The sequence below is a fragment of the Sceloporus occidentalis genome, unplaced genomic scaffold (assembly GCF_023333645.1).
Source record: "Sceloporus occidentalis isolate IW3139 unplaced genomic scaffold, rSceOcc1.0.p SCAF_236, whole genome shotgun sequence".
NCBI lineage: Eukaryota > Metazoa > Chordata > Lepidosauria > Squamata > Phrynosomatidae > Sceloporus > Sceloporus occidentalis.
The window spans coordinates 276,127-303,979 of NW_028317216.1; the positions used below are offsets into that span (position 1 = coordinate 276,127).

The following is a 27,853-nucleotide window of genomic DNA, read 5'->3' on the forward strand; positions in this document are numbered from 1 at the left end:
TTAAAATTCGCCCCAGGCGGTATTTTGCCTTGGGCCGGCCCGGTGGACACCCCTCCTAATTACTGAGTTTAGGTGTTTCAACCATACTCAATGTATAAAAAAAAGCAGATAGGCAGCCATTTCCATTGGCAGTAGAATGGGTCATACTGAAGAGCTTAGCACAAGGTTCCACCTCTGCCACAAGTTTGTTCAAGCGGTAGACCACGCACACTCACAGAGCTGTAGCATCAGAGATTCAAACTGCTTTTTGGAGGAACATCGGCACAAGCTGTATGGGTTGGGAGCTTCACACAAACCACAGTTGCACACAAACCACAGATCACTTTGTCTGGAGTGGTGTAATGCCACCGCCACTGGAGGAGTGGAAACGTGTTCTCTGCAGTGATGAATCACACTTCACTATCTAGATGTCTGTTAGACCAATCTCAGTTTGGTGGATGCCAAAAGAACTTTACCTATCAGACTGCGTAGTGCAATAGAGGAAAGATAATGGTCTTGGGCTGTTTTGGAGGGTTTGGTCCCCTTAGTTCCAGTAAAGTGTAATGTTAATGCTATAGCATACAAAGACATTTTAGATAATTAGATGCCTCCAACATTGTGGGTAGAGTTTGGGGAAGACCCCTTACTATTCCAGCATGACTGCGCCCCAGTGCACAAAGCAAGCTCAATGAAGACATGGGTGGATGAGTTGGGTGTGGAGGAACTTGAGTGACCTGCATAGATCCCTGACAAATTGAATGCCTTTGGGATGAACTGGAACGGAGACTGTGAGCCGAGCGTCTCGTCCAATATCAGCGCCTGGCCTCGCAAACACTCTACTGGATGAACGGGCAAAAATTCCCAGAGAAACTCTCCAAAAGTCTCCCCAGAACAGTAGAGGCTGTTATAGCTGGAAAGCGAGTGCAACTCCATATTATCCCCTTCCGTACCTCTAGATTGTAAGCTTGCAAGCAGGGGTCTCTCCACCGAATGTATCGGTTTGTCTTAGTCTGTCAATTCTTGTCTTGTCATATCCCTTGAATTTATGTATCGCGTTAGGCGCTGCTTAAACTGTTAGCGCTATATAAATAAAAGATAATAATAATAATAATAATAATTCTTGGTTGGGTGTCACCCACAGACCGGGACGTACCAGGTACGTCATCGATGATGCACGATCCAGCGTCGCTATGGACTCTGGGATCGCAAGGGGTGGCTGCTACTGACTGGTCTCCAGCGATCCATAGCAGCCACTCCCCTACAATTCCGTGCACGTGATCGCTTTGAAGCAAATCACGAGCACGGAATTAAAATATTTAAATAAAACTGCGGTCTTCACGGGAAGACGCAGTACGAGAACGCCGGTACGGAAGGGGTAAATGCCCATGGTTTTGGAATAGGATGTCCATCAACCTGAAGGTCACGTGTCCACATACTTTTGGTCATATATTGTAAATATAAAACAATATATAAAGGTGCATTATGCTCATTGAAGAACAGAGGTGACCGGTTAAAAACATTGGACAACTACCAAGAATACACTAAGTATTGGGTGCAGGTAATCATTTACATGTATTTATAGCAGCACAAGAAAAAGACCGGGCTCGGGTGAGAAAACTCAATTTTCCCCAATCCCTTGGTGTTTTGCTACGTCTGGTCAAAACACGTGATGGACTCCCTGTTCGAACAAACTATAATATTAAGCATACTCAAAACTCATTATCGCATTGTATATTGTTAAAATATTGCAGATAACTTTTTTATGTTTATCTGCTTTATTTACGGCAAATTGATAAACGAGATCCTTATTTTTTTGGGGGGGGGATGTTAACGTCATTTAAATGATACCAATGACCTAATAACATTTTAATTGAAATTTCGAAGCATATGAGGTTTGAACGAAAACAAGATTGTTGCAGGAAGATTGGTGTCGCATGACTCATCCACCTTGGACATCGTTTGTCTACAGGTTAAAAGTGGAACGTGAACACATTGATCCGATTATTTATTTATTTAGGGGTTTACGTAATAGACCTGGAGCATTATAAATGATAGACGATAAGAAAACAAGAAAAATAATAGAACCCAGGACACTAAATGAACAAAATTGATCAACGGAAAATCCTACCATATTTTTATTACTAGTATCAGATTAGAAACAAGTTTTAATTTTAATTCCGTTAATAAATCTGATTTCTTACTGGATCAACAAACTATAATTAATCCTGTCCTTATAACCCATTATATCCCTATATATTCTTCTTTGCTAAAAAAAAAAATCACACAGCCCATATTTAAACGCATCTATTCAATTAAATAGGACTTTGTTTGCGGGATTCCGCATCTTTAGTGCTCTTACCGTAAAGAACCCTTTTTGTTGCTTTTAGCGGAAACCCCGTTCTTTAAATCTCAATGGATGACCTCCTATTAATGAACAGGCCATTAGAGAGCAGCTGGTATCGTCCCTGTATGTAATTGTACGATGACATCATATTCCAGCTATACAGATAGGAATTCGATTAGGTAATTCTAGTTTTTGACATTAAATACTCCAAAATAGTTAGACTAAATAGCTGTAAAATTATTACATTGATTAGAAAACAAAAAGACCCAAAAAGGTATTTTTAGTAAGTGATTATGAATCTGATAGTTTCCCTATAACTCTTTGATATACAACGCAAAGTTCAAAAGTTACACAAAATGAATTTATGAACTGAAGGTTTCAACACTTGGAAGGATTTCAGCAAGATTTGCGTATAAATCGGTAAGCGAGGTGAACTTTTTTTTCCTGTAATCCGCAGAGTGTTGGAAATGCATATTGATGGGTATTTGTATTTCCATTATGGTCACTGCGACCGGCTAGTGCCCTAATCTGTCCAAACCAATTATGGCTCTTGGCTGGCCACGGGGAATATTATTAAACAAAAATGTCATTAGCTCAGTCTAAAATTAATGGAAGTTTTAATGTACTTTCTTCCAGATCTGTTAATTTGCAGCTAATCTGTTGACAGAGTCACTCGTATTATTTATGAGATCACAGTGAACAAACATTATCTTTTTCAATGTCCAAAAGGAAATACAAATATTATTTCAATAAAGGACCTACTGTAACCATAGTCATTTGTCATATACAGGCTAATTGGTAATGTTCGGCACAGGAGTGAATAATATGAAAAGGGAAAAGTTGACTTTTTGCTTACTTAAAGCATCAAAATTAATAAATAATAATTTAAAAAAAATGTCTAACATTGCCAGTGGCTGTACCCAGCAAGCCCTGGGCAAATTGGCAGAGTTTTGGTGTCACATGGTCCAGAATGATGGGTACTTTTCATTCTGATAGATCATGGTGGACGTTCGTGGTTGAAAATAGGTGGCTCCTGAGAACTCTTTAGGGCTTTAAAGTTGACTTGAGGTATTGATCTCAAGTTTATATTCTCCAGAAAGCATTTTCGGGGTCTAAGAGTAATTCAGTCTAACAATATTATTAAATAAAATACATATAAATGGACACATTTTAATCCTAAAATATTAACCATGTCCCCAACAGAGTCAGATTATTCATTAGACAAAATAGGCAAGTGTCAGAAGCGACAAGTCCTATGGGGTGCCAAGGAACGCTAATTGGGAGCCAGGTGGCCATTTTGAACAAGATATCGATACATTCTGCCCCTATGTCTCTACAGAGCCTCTAACTTTTGGTGTCTCCTGGTGGTAGATGGAGACTTTTATTTGACATTCTGTAATGCATCCACGCAATATGCATTCCATACATTTATTACCAACAATATCAATATTAGGGTACAATATGGCATATATTCTAGGTGGAACAAATTGTTTTGGCAATGCCTTTACATGAAATTGGGCCAGTAATAGTGAGTGTAACATTAATATACAGCACTACCTTTTGGTGTTCAGGCACAATGGTCCCATTCATGAGCAATGGGGTTCTGTTCCAGGGTGTCTTCTGTACCCTGGTCAAGACTGATGGAGATTACCAAGTGGCTGTCATTGAGTTGTAGAAAAGTGAGGCACTTTTGAAGCTATGATTGTGATGTAGAACCCATTGAGCCCAACATCTGTCCTACCCTGCCATCCCCCAAGTACTCTTATTGACCTAGATCCTTGTTCACCCTCGTAAGATGGTATAATGGAACACAATAGAAGACTGATCCATCAATGTCCTCAGTGACATTAACAAACAATAACACATCCCCTCCCAATAAAAACAATGGTCCATACTAAAATTTAAAATGGTGGTGGCGGCGGCAGACATGAATACGTCTTTCTACTTACGAGTACCCACCAAGACACGTTAAGAATGGGACCAAGTAACTAAGATTAACACATTTATTTTATCTTTGAAGAATTTCCAAAACAAATTATTCATGACCTTTTTCTTATTACAAAATGTATATTAAAAAAAAAAAGTTCATTAAAATAATTAAAGCTATCGAAGTACTATATAATCTGCCATTGTTTTATCATCTCGGCTCGATTTAGGACATCAGGTCAGAATCATTCTTATTTTTATCTTATTTAGTGTTCATCATTATCCAGATGAAAAGCACTCTCTCCTCTCTGAGACACACTTAACCCCGAAATCAAATGCATTTGCCAAACTAAGAGTGAAATGTCAACTAATTGTTAGCACTGCGCATTGATTGCTCTGAAGTAATTGATTAATTGGCAGTAGGCTAATTTTTAAATCGCAGGCAATAAATTTTCCAATTTTGTGCCTGACCACTAATGTGATGAAACACTTAATAATTAGAAACAGTGTCCATTCAATAAAGCCTTTTCTTTCTTTTGTTTGTATTCCCGGTCGTAAAAAGAACCCTTTATCCTTAGTATTTTTTGGGGATATACACAGAGAGCGAACATTTTATCAAGCATTATCAAAGCTCATAAATGGTGGCTAATCGGGGAAAGACAAACAAGTTAAAGGGTTAACAATAAAGCTATTAGAGTATAGACAGTAATAAATAAAAAAACGAAAAAAAAAGGAGTAATTGGGTTCTTTTCATAATTAATATTTTTTTATATGTTCTATTACATTCTTATACTATTTAAATGAGAACTGATGCCATCAGAGCTTGTAGTGTAAATAAAGTCCCATTGTACAGCACTGCAGAGTATGATGGCGCTATATAAATCAGTAAAAAGAATAAGTATTATAATAATGAGTAATAATTACAATTTTTGTTGAAATTCTCACTTGTATCAAACGTTGATATAATGTTCCATATTTAAGTCACATGGTTTAAGATTTTCCAGCTATATTCATCAATGGCATAGCCACGAATTTAATTTATTTACAATTTTCCTGGACTCTACCTGTATTTATTTATTATATTTCCTATTAAAGTTACTTTCACAGAGATATTTGCGTGAGATAGAGGACAGCTAAAAGCAAAGTATTTTCTATATTAATTTTTTATATTTTTTACAATTCTTTTTAATATTAAAAAGTATGAGGTTAAAAATATATGATTAAGGTGTATCTAGGACTGGGAATAATTTGGAATTAAGTAGTTCATCTTCAAAATATAACGTATATATATAATATGTATAAAGCCAGCAAGTTGTATTCTCTGGCTGTATCTAATTCCCATTATCCATGTCTGCATTTTTAGTACAACCTTTCCTGTAATCCGCAACCGGGTCAAAACCCCGCAAAATACTACAAACCAGGCCTGGACTGGCCGTCTGGCACACCAGGCAAATGCCCAGCGCCAGACACTCACCCGATCTGCCGCTCCAGCATAGAAACGCAACCTGCGGCATTTTCTGCCATCGGCCGCACTTACGCCATCAAGCGGCCGCTGGCCTTAAAGTGCCAGGGACGCCTCGCCATCGCCAGTCTAGCCCTGCAACGAACCCTTAAATGAGTACAACTCCCACTAACCTAACTCATCTCGCATCACCCCAGTTGAATAAGCCTCCTTCATTCTGTTCACTAGCCCCGGAGGATAGGAGTTATAGTCCTGCAACAGCTGGAGGAACAGCAGGTTCCCCAAACCCTGAACTACGCAATGACCTCTTGAGAAAAAAAATGTCTCCCATCTGAATTTGAAAGAGATAATTAACCTTTATGCGGAGGGTGGTGCTTGACACCCATTCCTACGATGCCTCCTCGCGGGGCTCTTATTAGTCGAAGACCGGATTCAATTACCTTATAGATTCCAGCCACACCTTTGCCCCGCAATCATCTAAATGAGTTCATCCCTTCACACGAGCGCTCGAGCCCGGCCGTACTCAAATACTGTAATTGGACAAACTCATTAGCTTCAAGCAGATGACCATGAAATATTGATCGTGACAACACCACAATTAGGGAGAACAGTCATCCGACAATAACAGTCGGTTTAAAAAAATCCACCGCGTGAACGCAGGGCTGTCAAACCACAAATAATTAAATTAAAAAAGGGGAATAAAGTGGAGGACCCGCAGTAGACAACCCTTGATCTATGGCTAATCTGTATTATTGCCATGTCTGGCGAGATGGCACTTTTATCTTAATTACCAATTATTATATTGTCAAGAAGTTTGATTTGAATAATGACTCGGAGGGATAGGAGCAAACACAATTGTGTAAATAAGCCTCGTCAATGCTCTTGTTTTATTAACATCTAATTTACCGCTAATAACTGGGCTAATTCCATCCATTTAGGAGGTTTATTTGTATTCCTAAGGAAATAGATATTTTTTAACTATTTTATCCAGGCTTAACTAGAGTATATTGTAAAAGAAACAGTTATGGCATTTTTGTATGTTTTAAGTTAATTTAACATAAAAGTGCCCCCTACATTTTTCCTAAAACTGCTAATAAGTCGGCATATACCAAACTTACAGGGACAGACAACAGATTTACACTGAATGCTAAATGTTTATTTATACATATACTATATATATATATATATATATATATATATACACTGTATATATATATATACACTGTATATAGATATATATATATATATTTCCCATTTCTGTAAAAGTTCACTGTCCCTAAGAGCCCCACCGAAGAAGAATGCATCTTAAAGTACTTTAATATGCATTCTTCACAAACAAAAAAACCCATCTAAACACTTAAATGAGGTAGAAGCTGCAGCGCTGCTCATCCGACAAGCAGAAACAGGGCCCTCCAATTGAAATTAAACCCAAGTATACAGCGTTAGGACAGTCCTTTTAATCTCAAGAATGATGGCTTTCGCTCCAAGCTTTCTTAAACCTAATTACCATCATATTAAAGGTGCTGTTCCACTTTGAGAAAGCATTAATTGTGCTCTGAAGTACGTTATGCAGGTAAACTTTTGCAGATCATTTTTTTTTCTGGGAATGTCTGGTAATTTAACATACTAGGAAATTCTATTGATTGTGTGAAATATGTTTTGCTCTACAACCCCCCCCCCCAAAAAAAACAGATAAAAACTAATTCTAGCAATGCAGTGGTGGCCAGCCCCATATGCTTGCTATACATCTTTGGGTTGTTGTCATCTCTCTCACTCTTGTCTGATTCCTGCAAATCCCATGCAAAATGATCACGTGTCACATGAACACGTAGCTTAAACACGTTCAGGTAATCAGAGGTGTTAATAACATAGAAGCATGATCCAGGTGGGTACATTGGGGGGGGCAGTTTAGTATAAATGTATATCGCCTGATCGAATCTTTTGAATCTTTATAGAACATCGCAAACTCTTCATCATTTCTGGATACTGAGGTCACGGGGAAAATAAGTGTAGTATAGAAAGAGAAATTCTGGAGAAAGGCAAAGATAGACGGAGCCATACTGGTTATAAATGGCAAAGAATGACTATGGAAGAAAGCCCGGCTAATGAAGGTCATTTTAAAGGCCACTAGAGACAAATTTCTCAGTCTGCTGTTGGGTTTTAACACAAAAACCAATGTGTCTACAACACTGGTGCGTATGAAGTGAGCAGAATGGAACCTTCCATGCCGTTAGAACCAAGGGAGCTATTAGGTATAAATTTAAGTTATAGTAGGATCAATTTCTAATCTAGACCAATGAGAGACTGTATGTCTGGGAGTGAGTACTTAAATCAATCTTTTTTTAACAGAGGTATTTTTCTAAAAGGCAATGTGATTAAAGTTGTCACTTTAGTGGGTGGATGTGAAGCTAGTGAATGGCACGGAATCTAGAACAAATGGGCCCGCCTAAGACAAGAACGCAACATTGGGTGGACACAATGGCTCACTGGACCTCTCTCTTCATAGAATGAGGAGATACGCATGAGAAATCTTTCATCGCATCTTTACATCATAGTTTGACAGTGCTGAAATCCCAATAAAATCTGTATCTTTACACTTTGTTTTATGTTGTCCCCCACACATTTTGTGGGCAAAAATTGTAACCTCAAAAACTTGCGATCTGATCAAGGAGTAAAAGTATCTTTGTACGTAAAAAGAACATAGAATATAACTCAATTTTCTAATAGCCAGAATACCCTTAAAAATCTAGCTGGTTTTCTGAGCTGTTTGTGTGTGTGTATATATATATATATATATATATATATATACTGTATATAAAAATAAATAATCTTATTTATATAGTGTCAAATTATGCAGGGCTTCTTACTATATATATATATATATATATATATATATATATATATATATATAAAAAAAAGAAAAACTGTATATATATATAAATATACTGTATATAAATATATATAATCTTTTTTTTATATAGTGTCAACAAATTATGCAGAGCTTCTTACACTAGATATATATGTATATAAGAAAAAAATATATATACTGTATATAAATATAATCTTTTATTTATATAGCACAACAATATATATATATATATATTATATATATATATATATGTGTGTGTGTATCTTAATTCACCTAGACACCCTCTATTTGATCCCAGAATGTTTTATGTACAATAATAGGCATAGCAGAGAGGATCTGTCTACAGGAGACGTCTACACGTACGCACAGCCCACCTGGTAGCCATATTTGTCTTGTTTTTAAATGGTTAATATGGCTAATATCTTTTCTTTGGTCCATTTGGCTAGTAAAATAAATGAGTGAAAGGCAATGCTCTACCAAGTGACACACTGGACTGCAACTTTTACATTATCTGTTAGAATGCACATGGATTTGTTTTCAAATGTAAACCTCTCAACTGTGCACACATCCCACTTTGGTCCCTGTAGGGTTAATTTTAAGAAATTAGTCATTAAGGTATAAAAGTGGTTTTTTTTCCCTGCATTTTTCTAAGGTCGTGCACATAAAATAGTAATTTGTTCCAAGATATGTTTCATTAAAGCCTGAAATTAGTCCAACACGAAATGCAATATTAATGTAGCTCTCTGAAATTAATATATATATATAGATGAGTCTTCATTATTGGATATCGTAAAATAATCTTTAAAAGCGCAAATTAAATATCTTTTTTTTTTAAACAAGTGAATATATTTGATATAGTTAATATGTTGAATTCTGTGTTATTTAAGATGTCCTAAAATATCATATAAGCCTGAATTATATATATATATATATATTGATTGCAGTGAATTCCACATTTAAGTTTATTATATTAAAATGTATATTTATAATTAAGTAATAAATGGCACATGTATTTTGTAGGATTTTTTCACTTGTGAATGGTTTCCTAAGCAAACAAGGAATGAAAGAAATAAACAAATGATGTGATAAGAGTGATGATATGTAATATACATTACCGAAAACGATAATGTAGTGATATTTATATTAAATAAATCATGAAGCAAGTTCTGGTTTTGTACAATACGTATACACATTTTAATAAACAAATTATTTTTGTTTGCCCCAAGTGCTGCTGCTTTCCATGTGAAGAAGTGAGGGAGGGGGTTGAAAAGAACAAGAACGGGAACTGGACTTCCAGATCTTCTGAAGCGGCACAGACCAAAAAGAAACTCTTTGAGAGATCAAAAGGGACCACTGCCTCTCACACCTAAAAAAAACTAAATCATTTGGGGTCTGGCTCCACCGTGGTGTTTTCAGTGACCATTTCAAAAACACCAAAAACACGTGACCGTTTTACCAGATATTGTGGTCCTTTGTAAAAAATAAGATATCACTCAAAAGCCCAACAACTATAAAACAAAAACCCTTGGCATGCATGCCCAAAAAGTGAATTCATTAGGAAAATGTACAAATAAAGTCTGTCATTCCCTACCAGCCAAGAAGAGTGGGGGAACTTGGAAAAAAAGTAGTGGAAGGTCCAATATTGGAGTCTACTCCACACTGAGAACAAAGTATGGAGAACACCCAGGTTGGACATCTCTGGGGGGATCAAGAAGCAAGACCAGAGGACCAAGCTTTCCCTCGCTCACAGGTACTCACTTCATCTTAGCCAAAATTACAATAAACCCGTTGATTTGATTAAAGGTAGTGCGTCTCTGAGTTATGTTGCATTTATTTATGGAGCAGCAGCAGACTGTGTGTCACATCTTTACAATGACATTTAAATCTGTATATATCATATCGACCTCACTATGCAGTTGCTAAAAATATGGGTGGCTTACTATCAAATGTGTTTTTGCACCATTCAGCCCAGGGAAGAAGCCAATATAGCCAGACAGGGAAAGTTCCCAGGGTAGGCTACACTAAGAACTCTTTTCAACTCCTTCATGAACCGGGGTTTTCCCTCCCTTACTTTTTGGTTTGGATAGTAAAATAGTTGAATGGATAATGCAATATTATTATATTTAAATGAACCGGGGTTTTCCCTCCCCTTAGTGACAGGGGGCAGTTTTACTTTTTGGTTTGGATATTAAAAGCTGAATGGATAATGCAATATTATTATATTTAATTGTGAATATTCTTATTAGAAGAGCACCTTAGGAATCAGTTTTGGCCAACATTATTTTTGCTATTTTTATTAGCAATAATTCAAACAGTAACAAAGTTAAGGTATGTATTTTTGGAGATGATCCCTCAAATGGCTGATGATTTAGGGAAATCATGTCTGAGAACTTAAAGGTAAGCCGGAAATGGAACAAAGTGTCTCTTATATAGCTGGCTATACATTAGGGGTATAGAGGAGGAGGTGGTTTTGCCTTGTGATCTCAATATGTACGGCTTGGAGGAGAAATACATAAAGGGATTCAACAATGAAGGAACAAACATTCCAGAGGGGGAGAAATGTTAGACCAAGAGGTCATAGTCTAAAACTACCGCGGCAGTGGCTTCGATGTAATGTAAGGAAGGTTTGCTTTACTGGGAGGATGGTAGATAATATAGTGAATTTCATACAGTGAGGGAGTTTAAACATGCAGGACAAAAATGTGTAGACTAGGCGGGCCAAACGGTTAATTACTGTCAAATTCTATGTCTCCATGTTTTTTGGAATTCCGCTGAATGCTCCAGCAGCCCTCCAACCCCAAAGCCATTTTTAGTGACGTCTTATTGATCGGAATGCCATATCCTTGTAAAATGCCCACATTGGGTGCGGGAGGCGTGCGTGAATTTTCACCATTTGAAAACTTTAAGCGTGGAAGCTGTTTCTAGTAACCTGTTGTGGGGGCTGATGGGAAAGTTTGAAGCTGGTCACCAGAGCAGCTAACAGAATGGTGCAATCTGCCGAGTCATTCCTTTGTTATGACCATCAAAATACCTATTTACTCACTTCCTATACACACACACACACTATATATATATATATATATATATATTTACGCAGTGCTTGTTACGGTTCATACATTCAAAGGGAATGATGAGACTAGAGCTGACAGACTAAGATAAACCAATACATTAGGCAAAGAGGTCTCGGCTTGCAATTCTATACTCTCTGGGGTTTATTTAATAAAGGGAGAGTTAACAGGAGAGTTTTATTTCAGCTCCTTCACTTTACATAACATACACATTAGCATGTTTACTGTGATATATCACTAACAGAACTCAGCTAGTGTTGGCCGTTCATAATGAAGTGAGAGTTAAACCGCAGCTCTCCTGACAACTCTCCATTTAGCGAAAGAACCCCTCTCGGTTGCTTAAATGTCACAACTGCGTCCTTTACACCGGAACCTAGATCCACAGAGAAGCCTCAGATACCTTCCCGTCCTCTGAGTTGTGGTTTCCACTCACCAAATCCAGTATAAAGGGACATCATTGGCCAACTTCACCACCAAGAAGGCCTGAGCTGTGCCTGTATAATACATACTTTAACAAAACAATCTCACAGATTTAACTATACATTATCCAGGGCCAGCCAAGCTCTTCCTGCAGCAGAAGCTCACTGGTTGTTGGACCTTCATAACATATAGTGAAGTTGGCAAGTTGCAACCACAGCTTTCCTTACAACTCCCTGTTTAGTGAATAACTCCCATTCTCTGTGTAGATGACTCTCCTGTAATGCATTCTGAATCCTGTGCCTTTACCCTCCAAGCCACTCATTCCAACGTCCTCCTTATGCACTCTTAGCCCTGCCCCTCTTACCCCCTGGGCACTCATACCCATGTCCCCCTCTTACCCCACCCCGGGCACTCATACCCCTGCCCCCTCTTACCCCACCCCGGGCACTCATACCCCTGCCCCCTCTTACCCCACCCACGGGCACTTATACCCTTGACCCCCTCTTACCCCCCTGGACACTCATACCCCTGACCCCCCTGGACACTCATACCCCTGGCAGCCCCTTACCCTCCTGGACACTCTTACCCCCTAGGCACACATACCTCTGCCCCCTATTACCCTCCTGTTTACTCATATCCCTGCCCCCTCTTACCCCCCGTGCACTCATATCCCTGCCCCCTCTTACCCCCCGTGCACTCATACCCTTGTGCCCCTCTTATTCTCCCGTGAACTCATACCCTGCCACCTTCTTGCCCTTCCTTGCTCTCACACCCCCTTCTCCTCCTGCCTTTCCTTTCGCCCTGTCACTCCAAAGCACTCGCCCTACTTCCCCGCTGCGCCTGCGACCGCTCTCCACAGGGCGGGGAAACGTCACGACATCACCACCGCGTCGGTCGCCGCCACTGACGTCAGGGGAAGTCCTACGCGCATGCGCTGCAGGTGACAACAGGGACCCGGCCGGCCAGAAAGCTACCCCAGCATCGCTCACCCTCCCCGGGAAAGTAAGAGAGAGGGGGGGTACTCGTATGGTCCAAGCGGCTCCCACCGTTACTTTACTAACACTATGGGAGCGATTACGGGTCGCCTGGCAACCCTTTACGGGGCTGACGTCACTGTGACTAGGATATCTTTTGTGTATTCAATAGATGTACTAGGGTCAATGACGTCACCTCGCAATGCCATTCAGGGGGGCAAAAACTATAGTGTTTCATGAAATTAATGCTGAATTAATTGTTTTGGTTTCTAATATGATAAAAGCCCTATATGTTGCTGTTGATATTATATGTAGGGACAGCCCACTCTGCTTATGATGTCATACATTCAGTCATATTAATCTTTAAATACTGTAAATATGGTGTTATATTGTGCGACCCACCGTAAGGATGATATAATGACACAGAAAGCACATTATTGCCTCTTTATGTTGTCATTCTTTCTTTAACCTGATGGCCATTGTATACGGATGGGCAGAAATCATTACTGACCGGCACTGGACGGTTACAGGGGCATTTTAGTGTAATATGTTAAGCCGGTAGAGAACTAAGGAATTTTGGAATTATTTCACAAAACACTGAATTATAATAATGCATAATGCGCTAAGAGTAACATTTTCACCGACTACATGAAATTATTATTATTCATTGATTTTAATAGCTCCGTCATATTCTGCAGCGCTGTACAATGGGGTCGCTTTTAAGTGATGCTATCGCTTTAATGTATATAATCTTTCTTCATATTAAATGTCAAATGTTTTTGTGGAGTGACATCAGAGCCCTGTATTGTATATGATCTCTATATACATCAGAGCCCTGTATTGTATATGATCTCTATACGTCAGAGCCCTGTATTGTATATGATCTCTATATACATCAGAGCCCTGTATTGTATATGATCTCTATACATCAGAGCCCTGTATTGTATATGATCTCTATACGTCAGAGCCCTGTATTGTATATGATCTCTATATACATCAGAGCCCTGTATTGTATATGATCTCTATACATCAGAGCCCTGTATTGTATATGATCTCTATACGTCAGAGCTCTGTATTGTATATGATCTCTATATACGTCAGAGCCCTGGATTGTATATGATCTCTATACGTCAGAGCCCCGGATTGTATATGATCTCTATACGTCAGAGCCCTGGATTGTATATGATCTGTATACGTCAGAGCCCTGTATTGTATATGATCTCTATACGTCAGAGCCCTGTATTGTATATGATCTCTATACGTCAGAGCCCCGGATTGTATATGATCTCTATACGTCAGAGCCCTGTATTGTATATGATCTCTATACGTCAGAGCCCCGGATTGTATATGATCTCTATACGTCAGAGCCCTGTATTGTATATGATCTCTATATACGTCAGAGCCCTGTATTGTATATGATCTCTATACGTCAGAGCCCCGGATTGTATATGATCTCTATACGTCAGAGCCCTGTATTGTATATGATCTCTATATACGTCAGAGCCCTGGATTGTATATGATCTGTATACGTCAGAGCCCTGGATTGTATATGATCTCTATATGTCAGAGCTGACATAGAGCCATTACTTATGCAACCTTGTACTGAGTGTTATATAAGTGATCAAATGTATCACACAGTAATGTGTCTCGTAGGCCAGTCTCTGCACGCCTTACAGTCCCAGCACAGAAAAGGAAAAGTAAGAGAGAAAAGAGAGTAAGACGTGGAGACTTTGTATTGGGTGATACTTCTCGGTGGAATTAAATTATTATTTACTGTTTTATATAGCGCCATCATATTCCGTAGCGCTGTACAGAGGGTAAATAGGATATGAGACGTAGTATATAACATCTGACTTACAGAGACAACAGGTGAGGAGGGTCCTGCTCAAAAGAGCTTACAATCTAGAGGGAGTTAGGGTGTATTACGCAAGAGGTAAATGTGCCGTTGTTATGGATGCACCCACCGCAGTAGAGGGACAAGGAAAGGTGAGCCAAAGGAATATGACGGGAGTTAACGTGTAAGTTCATTGGCGTCCTTCAAGAAGTGGATCTTGGGACTTTTTGAAGGATCGAAGGCCGGGAAAAGACAGATAGGCCGGGGGGGCATTCTAGAGGATAGGGGCAGCCCCCTGAAAAGTCTTGTTAGCGTCCGTGAGAACTTAGAGAGTTTTCCTGAAGAGTCCTGCATAGTCTTGAAAGCGTGCGATCCATTATACTTAATACAGCAAAACAGTAATCGTATTTACAAAGTTCGATAAACGCAGATATGATGCTTTTTGCCTTATTATTCACTTACACTTCTTAACTTTATAACGGTGGCCGTGATGTTGCGCCTTTCTTTTATTTTACATCATTGTTCACTTTTCCCATGGTGGGGGGGGGGGGATGCGACACACAAACGAAGAATTTTAAAAGAATGACAGCAGGCCATAAAGTACCTACATGTCTATTGTCAATAGTCCGGCCTTGTATAAGTGGACTCCAAGATGTTAATGTTGGACGTATCAGGTGTTCTCTCCTCTCTGCAAATGTCTTGTATATATAATTTTACTTGTTTTGTTTGGGGCTTGCGTTGTTCATTCCTAAACGTTGCTTCTCTGTTTCAGCATCCCATCAGGATCGCCATATCTTCTAGATGGGATAAACTGTAACCATGTTCAGCTTTGAGGGAGATTTCAAAACAAGGCCGAAGGTTTCGCTAGGAGGCGCGAGTAGAAAGGTAAAATCCCCATATCTTCATTCTGATCTTTAATAAATACAATTTATATCTGATTTTTTATCTTTTTTTCCCCTAAATATTATCTGTTCAGTCTGTGAATTAAATAGATATAAGTGGTCTTTTGCGTGGCCTGCCTTATGATCGGCGAAGGCATTGTTCCAACACGGATGAAGCCAGAAAGCACAAATATAGAAGCTGACTTATTACATTGCACTGCCGATGAACAGGTGCCTCCAGATGGAGAGATATTTGGAGCTTAGTCATTTGCGTAGAGGTTGCTTTAAAGTGACACGAAGGCCAATAATCAGAGAAAGAGGTATAAAAAAATATAGAAAATTTGTCTTAAGAAGCAGCTTCTTCATAATGGACTTCAGAATGAGGTCAACCCCAAAACCCTTTTAAAAAACAGCCATTAGCTCCAGCTTGCTCTTAGAGAAACCTATTTGAAGGCAGATATACCTGGCTGGTCCAGTTTCTCCATGTCCTTAAACTGCCAGGGTCTATTTGAACGCACAGTCCAGCCCTGCCTGTATATGGTGCTGCAACGAGCCCCTAAAAAGACATAATTTAACCCATTAAACACCAGTGGTGTTCCCATGCCTTCTCTGCGTTATTGTGCCAGCAGCTTCCTGGATCCTGAAATACTTGGTGATCAAGTAGGATCGTCAAGGTCTAGGCTGTGGTGAAAGCCCGGACTACCCATAAGTTAGTCCATAACCATCTAAGAGCAGTGTTTAACATGTTTACTGGTCTGGTGCTAGTATGTAGATGAGATTTGGGAGCGGGCTGCTGCAGGACTGCCTCTTATGTGTCAGGTAAGTGCTATTTTTTTTCATTTGGAGGAATGCATAGTAAAGTGATCACAGAGTGAATGGGGGGATGTCAAGGACATTAACCTGTCCCTTTAACATCGACCTTGCTGCCTTCCCTAGATATTTTTTTAAAGCTGTTAAATAACATGGCCTTGGCATTTGCGGGATTTTACTTTGCATCCTCAGCAGGTCTGCAAACCGAGTGCGGAATGAAACTCTCATAAAATACTCCGAAACATTATCTATTGCTATGCGGCTGTTCAAAAGTTTGGGGTCACTGAGCTTTTCTGACGATCAGTTATCCTTTTAAACTTGGATCAGCGAACGCAATGTGCCATTGGAACACAGGATTGATGGGAGTGATAAAGGGCCATTGGAACACAGGAGTGATGGGAGTGATAAAGGGCCATTGGAACACAGGAGTGATGGGAGTGATAAAGGGCCTCTGTACGCTTATGAAGAGATTCCATTAAAATTCAGTAGTTTCCAGCTCAATAGTCATTTCCAACCCTGTCTGCGCTGGATTTCTGATCTATTTCATGTCATTTTAATGCACAAAATTAGCTTTTTGTTCAAAACCAAAAACATTTCTAATTAACCCTAAACTTTTGAACGGTAACGTATATATATCAAATAAATAAATCGATTTATTAGGCCCTCTACTTATTTTTAAGTCTTCTGGACACTTACATGTTCTGGAGCACAAAGAAACAAATAAGGTGAAATAATACAGTCGAGATCAGGATATGGTGGGTAGTTTGATGATTTTATTATTGGGAAGGACGGGGACTTTAAGTGTCTTTTGATCTCTCTTGTCCTTGGTTTTTATATTTGTAAAGAAAAAGAAAAAAAGCCTGCGGTCACCTCATTAAGGTATATCCTGCAAAACATATATTCTGCAAATGATATCCTGCCCGCGAGAGTCGGTTGCGCGGAATTGAAATTATTATCGCTCTTTTACGGATAGCTATTTCCTGAAAGGGTAGGGATAAGAAATTCCAGTCTGCGCTAAATGTACCAATTTCTCTTGCTAATGAACACTTCTTGTGGCGGCTCTGCCTCTATATTAGAGAAAGATGCACTTCTTTTAAGGAATGGAGATAAAACATTGTTCTAATGTAAACCAGTGTGACTCAAAGCGAATCTATCACCTTTCCCCCATCTGCGCGCTCATTAACCTTTTAATTCCGTGTTTATTGATTAAATAAGAAATGTGTATGTATTAGAAGCGCACCTTACGTACATCTTCCATCAGAGCCGCCATCTTGATTTCACTTTCTCAGGATCAGAATTATTATATGATTATTATTATTAAATGATAACTGTGTGCCCCCGTTAAATAATCATTTTCTGTTCCAGCTCTTTAACGTGTCACAGCATGCGCGTTATACTCGCCGCCGCTTAGGCTCGCGTGAGAGTTCCTCGGAGGCTAATGAGACCTCCCATACGTTGCAAGAACGAAACAAAAATGTAGCATTACCAAGTAGTGTCATGTTTTCAGAAATCTACAGAAGGAGAGAAGCATCTGTTAGTGCCCTTGTGTTTGTGTATAATTAATTATGATTAATTATACAAGTTTACAATATTACAAGTTATGGATATTAGATTAATAGGGACAGAACGTTGATCCAGGGATTTATTCTGATTGCCATATTTGGAGTCGGGAAGGAATTTTCCCCCTGGTATGGGGCAATTGGCATCTGCTTCATAAGGGTTTTTTGCCTTCCTCTGGATCAACACAGTAGGGACACAATATGTATATAGGTTGAACTTGATGGACTTTGGTCTTTTTTCAACCTTATGAACTATGTTACTATGTTACTATGTTACTATTAATTGCATGGCGTGTGATTCAGAATATTTATTTTAATTTCAGGAAGAAAAAGCTTCCCTTCTGCACCGTACTCAGGAGGAGAGACGTAAAAGAGAGGTAAGTACATTAGTTTATAGAATACCTTCCTGGATTATATTATATATCTATATATATTATAATATTATATATATATATTATATATAATATTTAATATATGTATATAATATGTATTATATATATATATAGATTAGATTATATATATAGATATATATAGATTATATATATATATATAGATTATATATATATATATATATATATATAGATTATATATATATATATATATATTTCTGTGTTTTTACTTTATTGTACAGCACATTGTTGTGACTTCTATGAGTTTTGTAGTGGTCTAGGAATATCAGTCTTCCTTGACACTCGAGTCTGTAAATTGGCTGGACGACCGGGGAGAGTAGAAAGCAATTTAGTAGAAATCAGTGTAGAAAGCAGCCATGTTCCTAGAATCTGCTGGATTATCCTTTCCAATTAAACTGTATGGTGATTAGATACGCTAATGAAAGGAATTTAGACAGAACCGGATTCGATATGCTAGCTGTGTCACGTTGAGACAATTGGGTCTATTCAATAAAGGGGGAGATGGCAGGAGAGCTGTGTTTCAGCTTCTTGACTTCACTATATATCAAGAAGGTCCATCCCATTGATCTTCTGCTGCAAGAAGGGGCAGACTAGATGGGCTGAATGGTTTTTATCTGTTGGGAAATTCTATGTTTCTATGTAAAATATACAGTTAATAGTGAGTTCTTCAAGTCTTCCCAACCATTGAATCATGCATTATACAGGGTCAGCTCAGCCCTTTTTGCAGTAGGAGCCTTCCAGAGACTGAAATCCACAAGTTTTCTGCTGACTGTCTCTATAGTACATATTTCCGACAAAAAAAAATAAAAATCAAATTACTTTGATAAATTACACTTTATTAAATTAAGACCAACAGGGATATCCATGACACTTCATTCAGTTAACTATATTTTTTGTTATGTTTTTTTTTTTATTGTTGAATACTGTCAAATATATATAAAAAAAAGAAATAAATGTAATTGCCCTAATTTCGCGTTTGTGGCAAAACCTAAAGAATTAAGAATGGATTCCGAGCAGCCATTTATATTAACGATTCTACAGAATAAACATTCTTTTTAATAGTAGTGAAATAAACTGTTGGGTAATTGTTACCATAAACTTTTATAATTGAAAAATAAAAGAGATGATGTAAGGTAATAATCCAACGATTGGAAGTCTTATGGGCTAAGATTTGAAAGGGGGCCAGTCGCTTTTCGTATCTCCATTTCTCTTTTTTACACCAAAAAGAAAATATGTTAATTGTGTTTTTTTACTCAGCATGAAATAATTATTTTTGTTATGCTGTTAAAGGGCCTCACATCATGTTTTAAACTGGTGCCACCACACTAAGCTATTTCTGATGATAGATAGGGATAGGTTTGCCCGGGTAAACTCCCATCATTCACTGTGAAAGATGCAAAAATGATGGAATACTAGTAGACGAGCTAGAAAGCCATTCACATTATGTGGACCTCCTGTAGGTGCCACCTAGGACGACATGAGCATCTGTAGGGATATATCTTCTAAACAAGTGAAATTCTACGTGATGCCCCAGCTTTGTGCGTGACAATCTCTCGTTTTAGTTAAAATGTTTCGGATCTTTCTATTCGTAGGAAGAACGAAGGAGGCTGAAGAACGCAATAATCATCCAGTCCTACGTACGAGGCTACAGGGACAGAAAACTGCAAGTACGGGTTTAAAAATTAAAAGACAAAATTAATTTCAAATAACTTGTCTGTATTTGAATGTTAGGGAGGTACTACAGCATCAGGTAGCTGATGTTTTGTAGAGCTTATAAATAAAGAAGCCACGTCCTGATGGGGTTCCCGAAGGCTGCCGAGGATCCTGTATATAACATTTGCTGTATAACATATACCGAAAGCCATTAGTTGTTTCCCTCTGGCTGGTTTGCTGCCTTCTTAGTGTCTCCCTTTTGTGATCTTAGATAAGATACAGTTTCACTTATCGGCAAAGGCGCAAAGCCATGATCCGTAGAACATTCAGGATATCTGGTGCACGGGCTGCACGATACCGACCAATCAGGATTGGACTCCATTGGACCCGGATGTCCAATCGGCCAATAGGTTTTAGGTCATACATGTAATGTTAGTGTGCGACACATGTCAGAGGCCTTCCTCTAATATTCTTAATTTAAAAATTCTATTCACAAAATTGTTTATTATTAATTCCAACAGTTTCACCAAATACAACCTTGGCATCAACGCAGCATGGATTCAGTTAATATTATTAAAACTCGCTCGGTGACAGATTTTAAGACATTTCAAATAAAAGGATTTAACTTTTTTTCTGCTCAAAAGCTGATGTGTTCTCCAATGCAGTTTACCTCCCGATCCCTATACATATATATATATATATATATATATATATATATATATATATATATTCAGGTGTCTGTAGGGTATCCCCAACAATACACCAACAGCAATGCCTTGCATCTGCTTAATTCATCCTCTTAGATATTTGGGAAGAATTATGAGTTCTTTCTTTAAAATACATGTTCTACGTTTTTAACGTACCTCCGTTTTCCTTTTTTCAAGTACGCCATTCAGAGAAGTGAATTCGATTACTGTGTCAATTCCGCTTCGGCCAATGGGAGTGCGGCTAACGGCGCCAACCTCATCCTCTTAGTACGGAAGCTCCTATTTTTTTACAGACAGAGTGAGGATTCCAAACGATTGGTAGGTATAATGCTATATATATATATATATATATATATATATATTAATCTTCTTAGAAAGATAAGGTCCGAGGTCAGGATGGTCCCCTTAAAAGGCTTATCGCCTGGAAACTGTTATTCACTATAAATTCTGATTGGAACGATTCGCCCATTCGAAGAAGAAAAAAATCTTTACAGATTGAGACGTTTCCACTATGTTGTCACACGTGCTGGTATGGTCTGTTGGTCACCCTTCTCACTTTCTGTAAGGTTTGGTTGTATGGTTTGGTAAGCGATCGCAGGATGTGAGATGCCACCCATGACATTTCTGCACCCTGCACCGAAGGCGAGGGTTGGCAGGAGTGAAAGTAGCCCACTAAGGATTCCTGGTGCAGGAGAGCCCCCCCCCGAGAAGCTGGTGCATCAAACAGACCAGATGTGCCCAATGGATCTTATCTGCCATCAAATTCTGTCTCTGTGGTGCTAAGAGAGCCGCGTTCTCTGATAATACTAGTGCTAGTTCTTTGGACCCTTGAATAAATTGTGGCTTTGCAACATTGAGGCATACGGATAAAAAGTGGTTCTAGTGTAATCACAATAGCAGCCAAGAGAAGGTTTCTTTTGAATGGACCACTCAGTGGGCTGCTAGGGTGGTAAGATGACCTTTTAAACATCACATCACTTCTTATGCATAACTTCACGGCAGCTAAATTATACCGATGGAAGACTAAAATGACATCATATCCTGTGAGTAAGGATGATGCTTTGACGCTGGGCAGGTCATAATCTGTCCCTTTAGATGTCTGTGGCTAAACTCTGATGCTGCTAATTCTCTGGTGATCTTTTTCTTGCAGATATGGATATGTCAGAACTTAATAAAGCAGAATTCCCAGTTTGTAAAACAGCTGTTGGGTCCAGACAGACTCACCTGTCTCTACCAGATCAAGAGACTCTTGGGGTTATGTTGCAGGTAAGGGCTGGAGCCTCTCAATAAAGGTCTGTCCTGTAATATACTTTTTGCCCTAATAATGGTAATGGAGGGTTTTCTTTTGGTTGACACACACTACCGTTCAAAAGTTTGGGGTCACTGAGTCGTTTTCATGTGAAACAAGAACATTTCTAGCTGTAGCTTAATTGCAAAAGGGTTTTCAAACGATCAATTAGCCTATTAAATTTAAACTTGGATCAGCGAACACAACGTGCCATTGGAACACAAGAGTGATGGGAGTGATAAAGGGCCATTGAAACACAGGAGTGATGAGAGTGATAAAGGGCCATTGGAACACAGGAGTGATGGGAGTGATAAAGGGCCATTGGAACACAGGAGTGATGGGAGTGATAAAGGGCCATTGGAACACAGGAGTGATGGGAGTGATAAAGGGCCTCTGTACACCTATGAACGTTTCCAGCTACAATAGTCATTTACAGCATTAACCCCATCTGCACTGGATTTTTGATGCATTTCATGTTATTTTAGTGGACAAAGGTTGCTTCTCCTTCACAAACAAATTTCTAAGTTACTCCAAACTTTTGAACAATAGTGTATAAACCCAGCAGTGGTTACAAAACATGGGGAAATAGCTCAAGAAATGCATTAATATTAAATTGATATTTTTTATATTTTTTATATGTTTCCCACTCATGATCCTCTGCTATTTGAGAATCTAGTTCTCGCAACCAAGTGCCCAATGTAGTTGCACAAATATTTATGCCACAAACGTTGAGTTTACCTTTGTGCATTACTTTTTTAAGGTTGTTGCAGAATTGTCATGACGACAGCCTGAATGTTGCACTACCGATGAGGATGTTGGAGGTTTTTGCATCAGAAAACACATATTTGCCTGTTCTACAAGACGCCAGATGCGTGGCTGCGCTAGTTGAACAAATTTTGCACTACATGATTCTAAAAGGTCAGTCTTCTTGAAGAAAGAAATCAGGTTTTCCAAACTTTTCACAAGCTTCTTGTCTAATCATTCCAAATTGTATGTTTGTATGTGTGTATATATACATTATATTATATATGTTATATATGCCCCCTAAGATCTCCGTAGTTAGCCTAGGCTAGAATATGACACGGTGTGTCTATATTTTTCTGTATATTTATTTTGTGTTGTATCCTACACCACTTTGGAAAATCTTTTAGTGTTGAAGTTTACCGTTTCAGTCTGGATTTACCCCAGGGCAACAAATGTGATATAAAAAGCACACTGCAAAGACGTTATTGTATAAGGATATAATGTAAATGAAGTCAAAGTCTTATGGTTCCGGTTACTTATCTGATTTTCTGTATCTACATTTCAGGATTCTACAGGTCTCTCTACTTGTTAATTAATAACAAACTTCCACCGAGCGTTGAATATGCAGATGTCTCCAGAGTACCCATCGCTAAAGTACTACTAGAAAATGTTCTGAAACCTTTGCACTTTACGTATAACTCCTGTTCTGAGGATGCGAGGTAAGACGTTCCTCCGCTGGCGGTTTGTGTTATGGGAATCTCGGGCAACTTACATCACCTACAATGAGCCAAACGCTTTATGGTGTTGGCTACCAGCTGGATTGTTGCAAATAGCCATATTCTACCTTATAAAGACAGCATAAGATACACCTTTCTCATATACATTACAGCGCAACAAATTGGGGTCACTTAGAAATGTCCTTGTTTTTGAAAGAAAAGCATGAAGTGGATCAGAAATCCATTTTGTAAATGACTATTGTAGTTGGAAACGGACGATTTTTAATGGACTTTCTTCACCGATGTACAGAGAGGCCCTTTATCACTCCCATCACTCCTGTGTTCCAATGGCCCTTTATCACTCCTGCGTTCCAATGGCCCTTTATCACTCCTGCGTTCCAATGGCCCTTTATCACTCCTGTTTTCCAATGGCCCTTTATCACTCCCATCACTCCTGTGCTCCAATGGCCCTTTATCACTCCCATCACTCCTGTGCTCCAATGGCGCGTTGTGTTCACTGATCCAAGTTTAAGTTTAAAAGGATAATTGATCGTTAGAAAACCTTTTTACAATTATGTTAGAAATTGCCTTATTTTCTATGAAAACAGCTCAGTGACCCCAAACTTTTGAGTGGTAGCGTAATAGGACAGAAACAGAATATCTTACTAAACACAAATGTGCTTTCTAATCAGAGAGAAATCGACTGTTTGTGTGTCTTGTAGGCAGCAGGTTTTCACGGCGTTTACCGAGGAGTTCCTGGCTGCACCGTACACGGATCAGATATTCCATTTCATCGTCCCCGCTCTCGCAGACGTGCAAACCGCTTTCCCGTATGAGCTTTTTCTGGATGCGCTGCTTGCTAGCGAGTCCCGGCGTGCGAGGAAATGCGATAAAGCCCCCTGGCTCTTCTACTTTGTGCTGACGGCTGGAGAAACATATTTAGGTACAGAACATAATGTCTCCGTCACGTTTTCATTTATTTATTTATCACATTTCTGCGGAAAGTCAAGACAGATAGCATGAGCTGTGAAGAGATGTGTCTACGCCAGCACGTTTTGTTATCTATACTTTATACACACTACCTGTTCAAAAGTTTGGAAGATGCAATATCTTCATTGGCGTACAGAAGCCCTTTATCACTCCCATCGCTCCTGTGTTCCAGTGGCCCTGTATCACTCCCATCGCTCCTGTGTTCCAGTGGCCCTTTATCACTCCCATCGCTCCTGTGTTCCAAAGGTTATTACTGTGTACAGCACGGGGGGGTTATTACTGTATACAGTGGTCGGGGTTATTACTGCATAAAGCGCTGGGGAGGTTTATCACTGTGTACCGCATGGGGGGGTTATTACTGGGGGTTATTACTGTATACAGCATGATCAAGGACAAAATATTTTTTATATTGTTGTAATCAGGGCCCAAAATGCCAAAAGAATGAAGTATGGTGTCTTCCTGGGATTTTTTTAAATTATATTATCGTAACATATTGTATTTATTGGTTTATATTTACATGGAGTTCACTTGATTGGCTTTATGTTCTAATTACATATATATGACCTGTATTTCTCAGGAAGCTTGTCAGAAGAAGGAATGCTTGTTTACTTGAGAGTCCTCCAGATGTTTCTCACCCAGCTCCCTGTGTCGTCGTCCAGCGCAAACCATCAAGAGCTTACAAGCGACTCAGAAGATGACGACGACGACATTAGCAAGATGGCTACCACCATTGTAAGACACCGTTTTTGCTTGCCACTCACGCTGTACCTATTCTCTAAAATTGCCTACCTTGTTCTGTCCGACTCCCTTACTTATTCTAACATTAAAGGCTCACAGTCTATCTGCTTAATGCCAGAACCTACATTCTGGAAATGAAACCGTCCGTCCCACCACCTGCTGTCCTAATTCCTCCTCAACCTCCTAATTTATTGTAAATTGAGCAGATCCCTCTTTCAGTAACAGCCATCGCACGCATTTTCGTTGACTTTTTTTTTTTTTGCATCCAGTGCTATAGAGGGATTCACAACGCATGCCAACGCATCTTGTGGTTTCCAAGCTCCCATCTTCTTGCCTTGTAGAAGATGCATTTGGCCAAATCCATGTCCTCCTCAGAAGGTGTTATGTTTGGCACTCAGCTCGGGCGTGCGTGAGACTTACAGGGGGTTCTAATGAGACCCCCATGTGCATCGATTTCAGTTGGAGCGCTTGCTTTAAGCGTTTACGGATAGGTAAAAGCTGATTATCGGCACAGCTCGTAGAAAGCCCTTAAACCTCTGCTTATTGCTTTACGAGCCGCTTAGCTTTACTGAATTTATTATTATTCCGTTCGATTTCTTCCTGCACGGCCCTGAAAAGCTTTTGTTTTGCGGTATTAGGGTGACGGTAAGATGTCGGTGCAGTATATCACCGAGGAGTGTCTAAAGAAACTGGATACCAAGCAGCAGACCAATACCCTGCTCAGCATGGTGTGGAGAGATTCAGCCAGCGAGGAAGTCTTCACTTTGATGGCCTCCATATGCCACACGCTAATGGTGCAACACCGGATGATGGTGCCAAAAGTCAGGTAAGTGTTAATAATAACCTTCATGCTTAAAATGATAGAGAGGTCTCGTTTTAGATTCAGGAGTCCTATGCCTATCCCATGCCTGTTTAATACCCTTACTGTATTACCCTCTACCACTTCTGCTGGGAGGCTGTTTCACTTATCTACCGGTCTCTGTAAAGTAAAAGTCCCTTACATTACATCTAAAAGTCCCTGGTACAGCATACGTGATTTCTGTTTGTCAGGCTGTTCATATTTAATTACCCCTGCTGTCCTGTGACAGAGTGGCTTCTCCACTATAACAGAACCCAGCATTGATGAATTTGCATTGATGAATACTCTCTAACAGAGCGCACAACAACTGAGCACAATTACAGTACAGGCCAATCTGAAACCATTGGGCCTAACCAGTACAGGCCTTCTGAATGATGGCGCCGCAGGAGACTAACCTCGGCTACTTTGTACAGATCCATCTGCGGAATAGACTGAGGTCAGAAATTTTCGAGATCATCAGTCACTACATTATAGAGTCATGTGACCACGTGGCTCCTTTTAGCGCATCTGTGATGGCCCCAAGAGCAGAGTGCGGAGATTTATCAAATGTAACACATTTATTATTATTAACCTTTATTTAATAAGCGCTAACGTTCCGCAGCGCTGCACAATTAGTATTGCTCTTGTTAGTTATCATACTCTGCAGTGACGGTTCCGTCCTTAACATGCTGTGGCCCTTAGATGACGCCAGCTCAGATTTTTTTCTTTTGCTATGTCATCGATGCGGGTGGAGAGAGGCTTCTATCGCATGAATGAAAAATTAGCGCAGGCGTCTCCCGAAATAAATCATTGTTTTTTAAATAAAAGCATATACTGTCTATTAAAATAACATGAAATGGATCAGAAATCCAGCGCAGACGGGGTTAATGTTGTAAATGACTATTGTTGCTGTTAATGGCTGATTCTTAATGGTATCTCTTCGTAGGCATACAGAGGCCCTTTATCACTCCCATCACTCCTGTGTTCCAATGGCCCTTTATCACTCCCATCACTCCTGTGTTCCAATGGCCCTTTATCACTCCCATCACTCCTGTGTTCCAATGGCCCTTTATCACTCCCATCACTCCTGTGTTCCAATGGCCCTTTATCACTCCTATCACTTCTGTGTTCCAATGGCCCTTTATCACTCCCATCACTCCTGTGTTCCAATGGCCCTTTATCACTTCCATCACTCCTGTGTTCCAATGGCACGTTGTGTTCGCTGATCCAAGTTTACGTTTAAAAGGCTGATTGATGGTTAGAAAACCCTTTTGCAATTAAGTTACAGCCAGAAATATCCTTGTTTTCCATGAAAACATCTCAGTGACCCCAAACTTTTGACCAGTAGTGAACGAATATGTATTCGGTAGCTGAAATCCTTAAGCGGTCTCGGGACAGAGCTTGGTACAAACTTCAGTAACTCGTTATAGTCTGGTGTGTAATTGTTGATGAGGATCAGAACTTTTTGGTCTAATTTAAAGTAATTTTTATATTTATGTTATGCTGGCGGTGTTTGAAGTGTAACGGCGCGTGTCAGGACTTATCCTTAACATGTGCAGCAGACACATCCATCAACATTAAAATCAGACCGCTGCCATTCTAAAAAGAATGGGATCTAATCATTTTCTGCCATAGCAAACAAC

At 39.4% G+C, this 27,853-nt stretch overlaps 1 protein-coding gene across 1 annotated transcript in view; it reads left to right on the forward strand.

Moving 5' to 3' along the window:
- Positions 1-15,695: 15,695 nt before the first annotated feature.
- The window catches only part of LOC149276498 (ubiquitin-protein ligase E3C-like), a 45,351-nt gene continuing 33,193 nt past the window's right edge, over positions 15,696-27,853 (forward strand). The window contains exons 1-10 of the mRNA XM_089503579.1: positions 15,696-15,761; positions 18,450-18,503; positions 20,129-20,203; positions 21,074-21,214; positions 22,047-22,162; positions 22,945-23,102; positions 23,494-23,647; positions 24,367-24,587; positions 25,212-25,366; positions 26,011-26,198. Coding sequence (XP_089359705.1) covers positions 15,696-15,761; positions 18,450-18,503; positions 20,129-20,203; positions 21,074-21,214; positions 22,047-22,162; positions 22,945-23,102; positions 23,494-23,647; positions 24,367-24,587; positions 25,212-25,366; positions 26,011-26,198 — 1,328 coding nt within the window. The remainder of the gene's footprint in view (positions 15,762-18,449; positions 18,504-20,128; positions 20,204-21,073; positions 21,215-22,046; positions 22,163-22,944; positions 23,103-23,493; positions 23,648-24,366; positions 24,588-25,211; positions 25,367-26,010; positions 26,199-27,853) is intronic.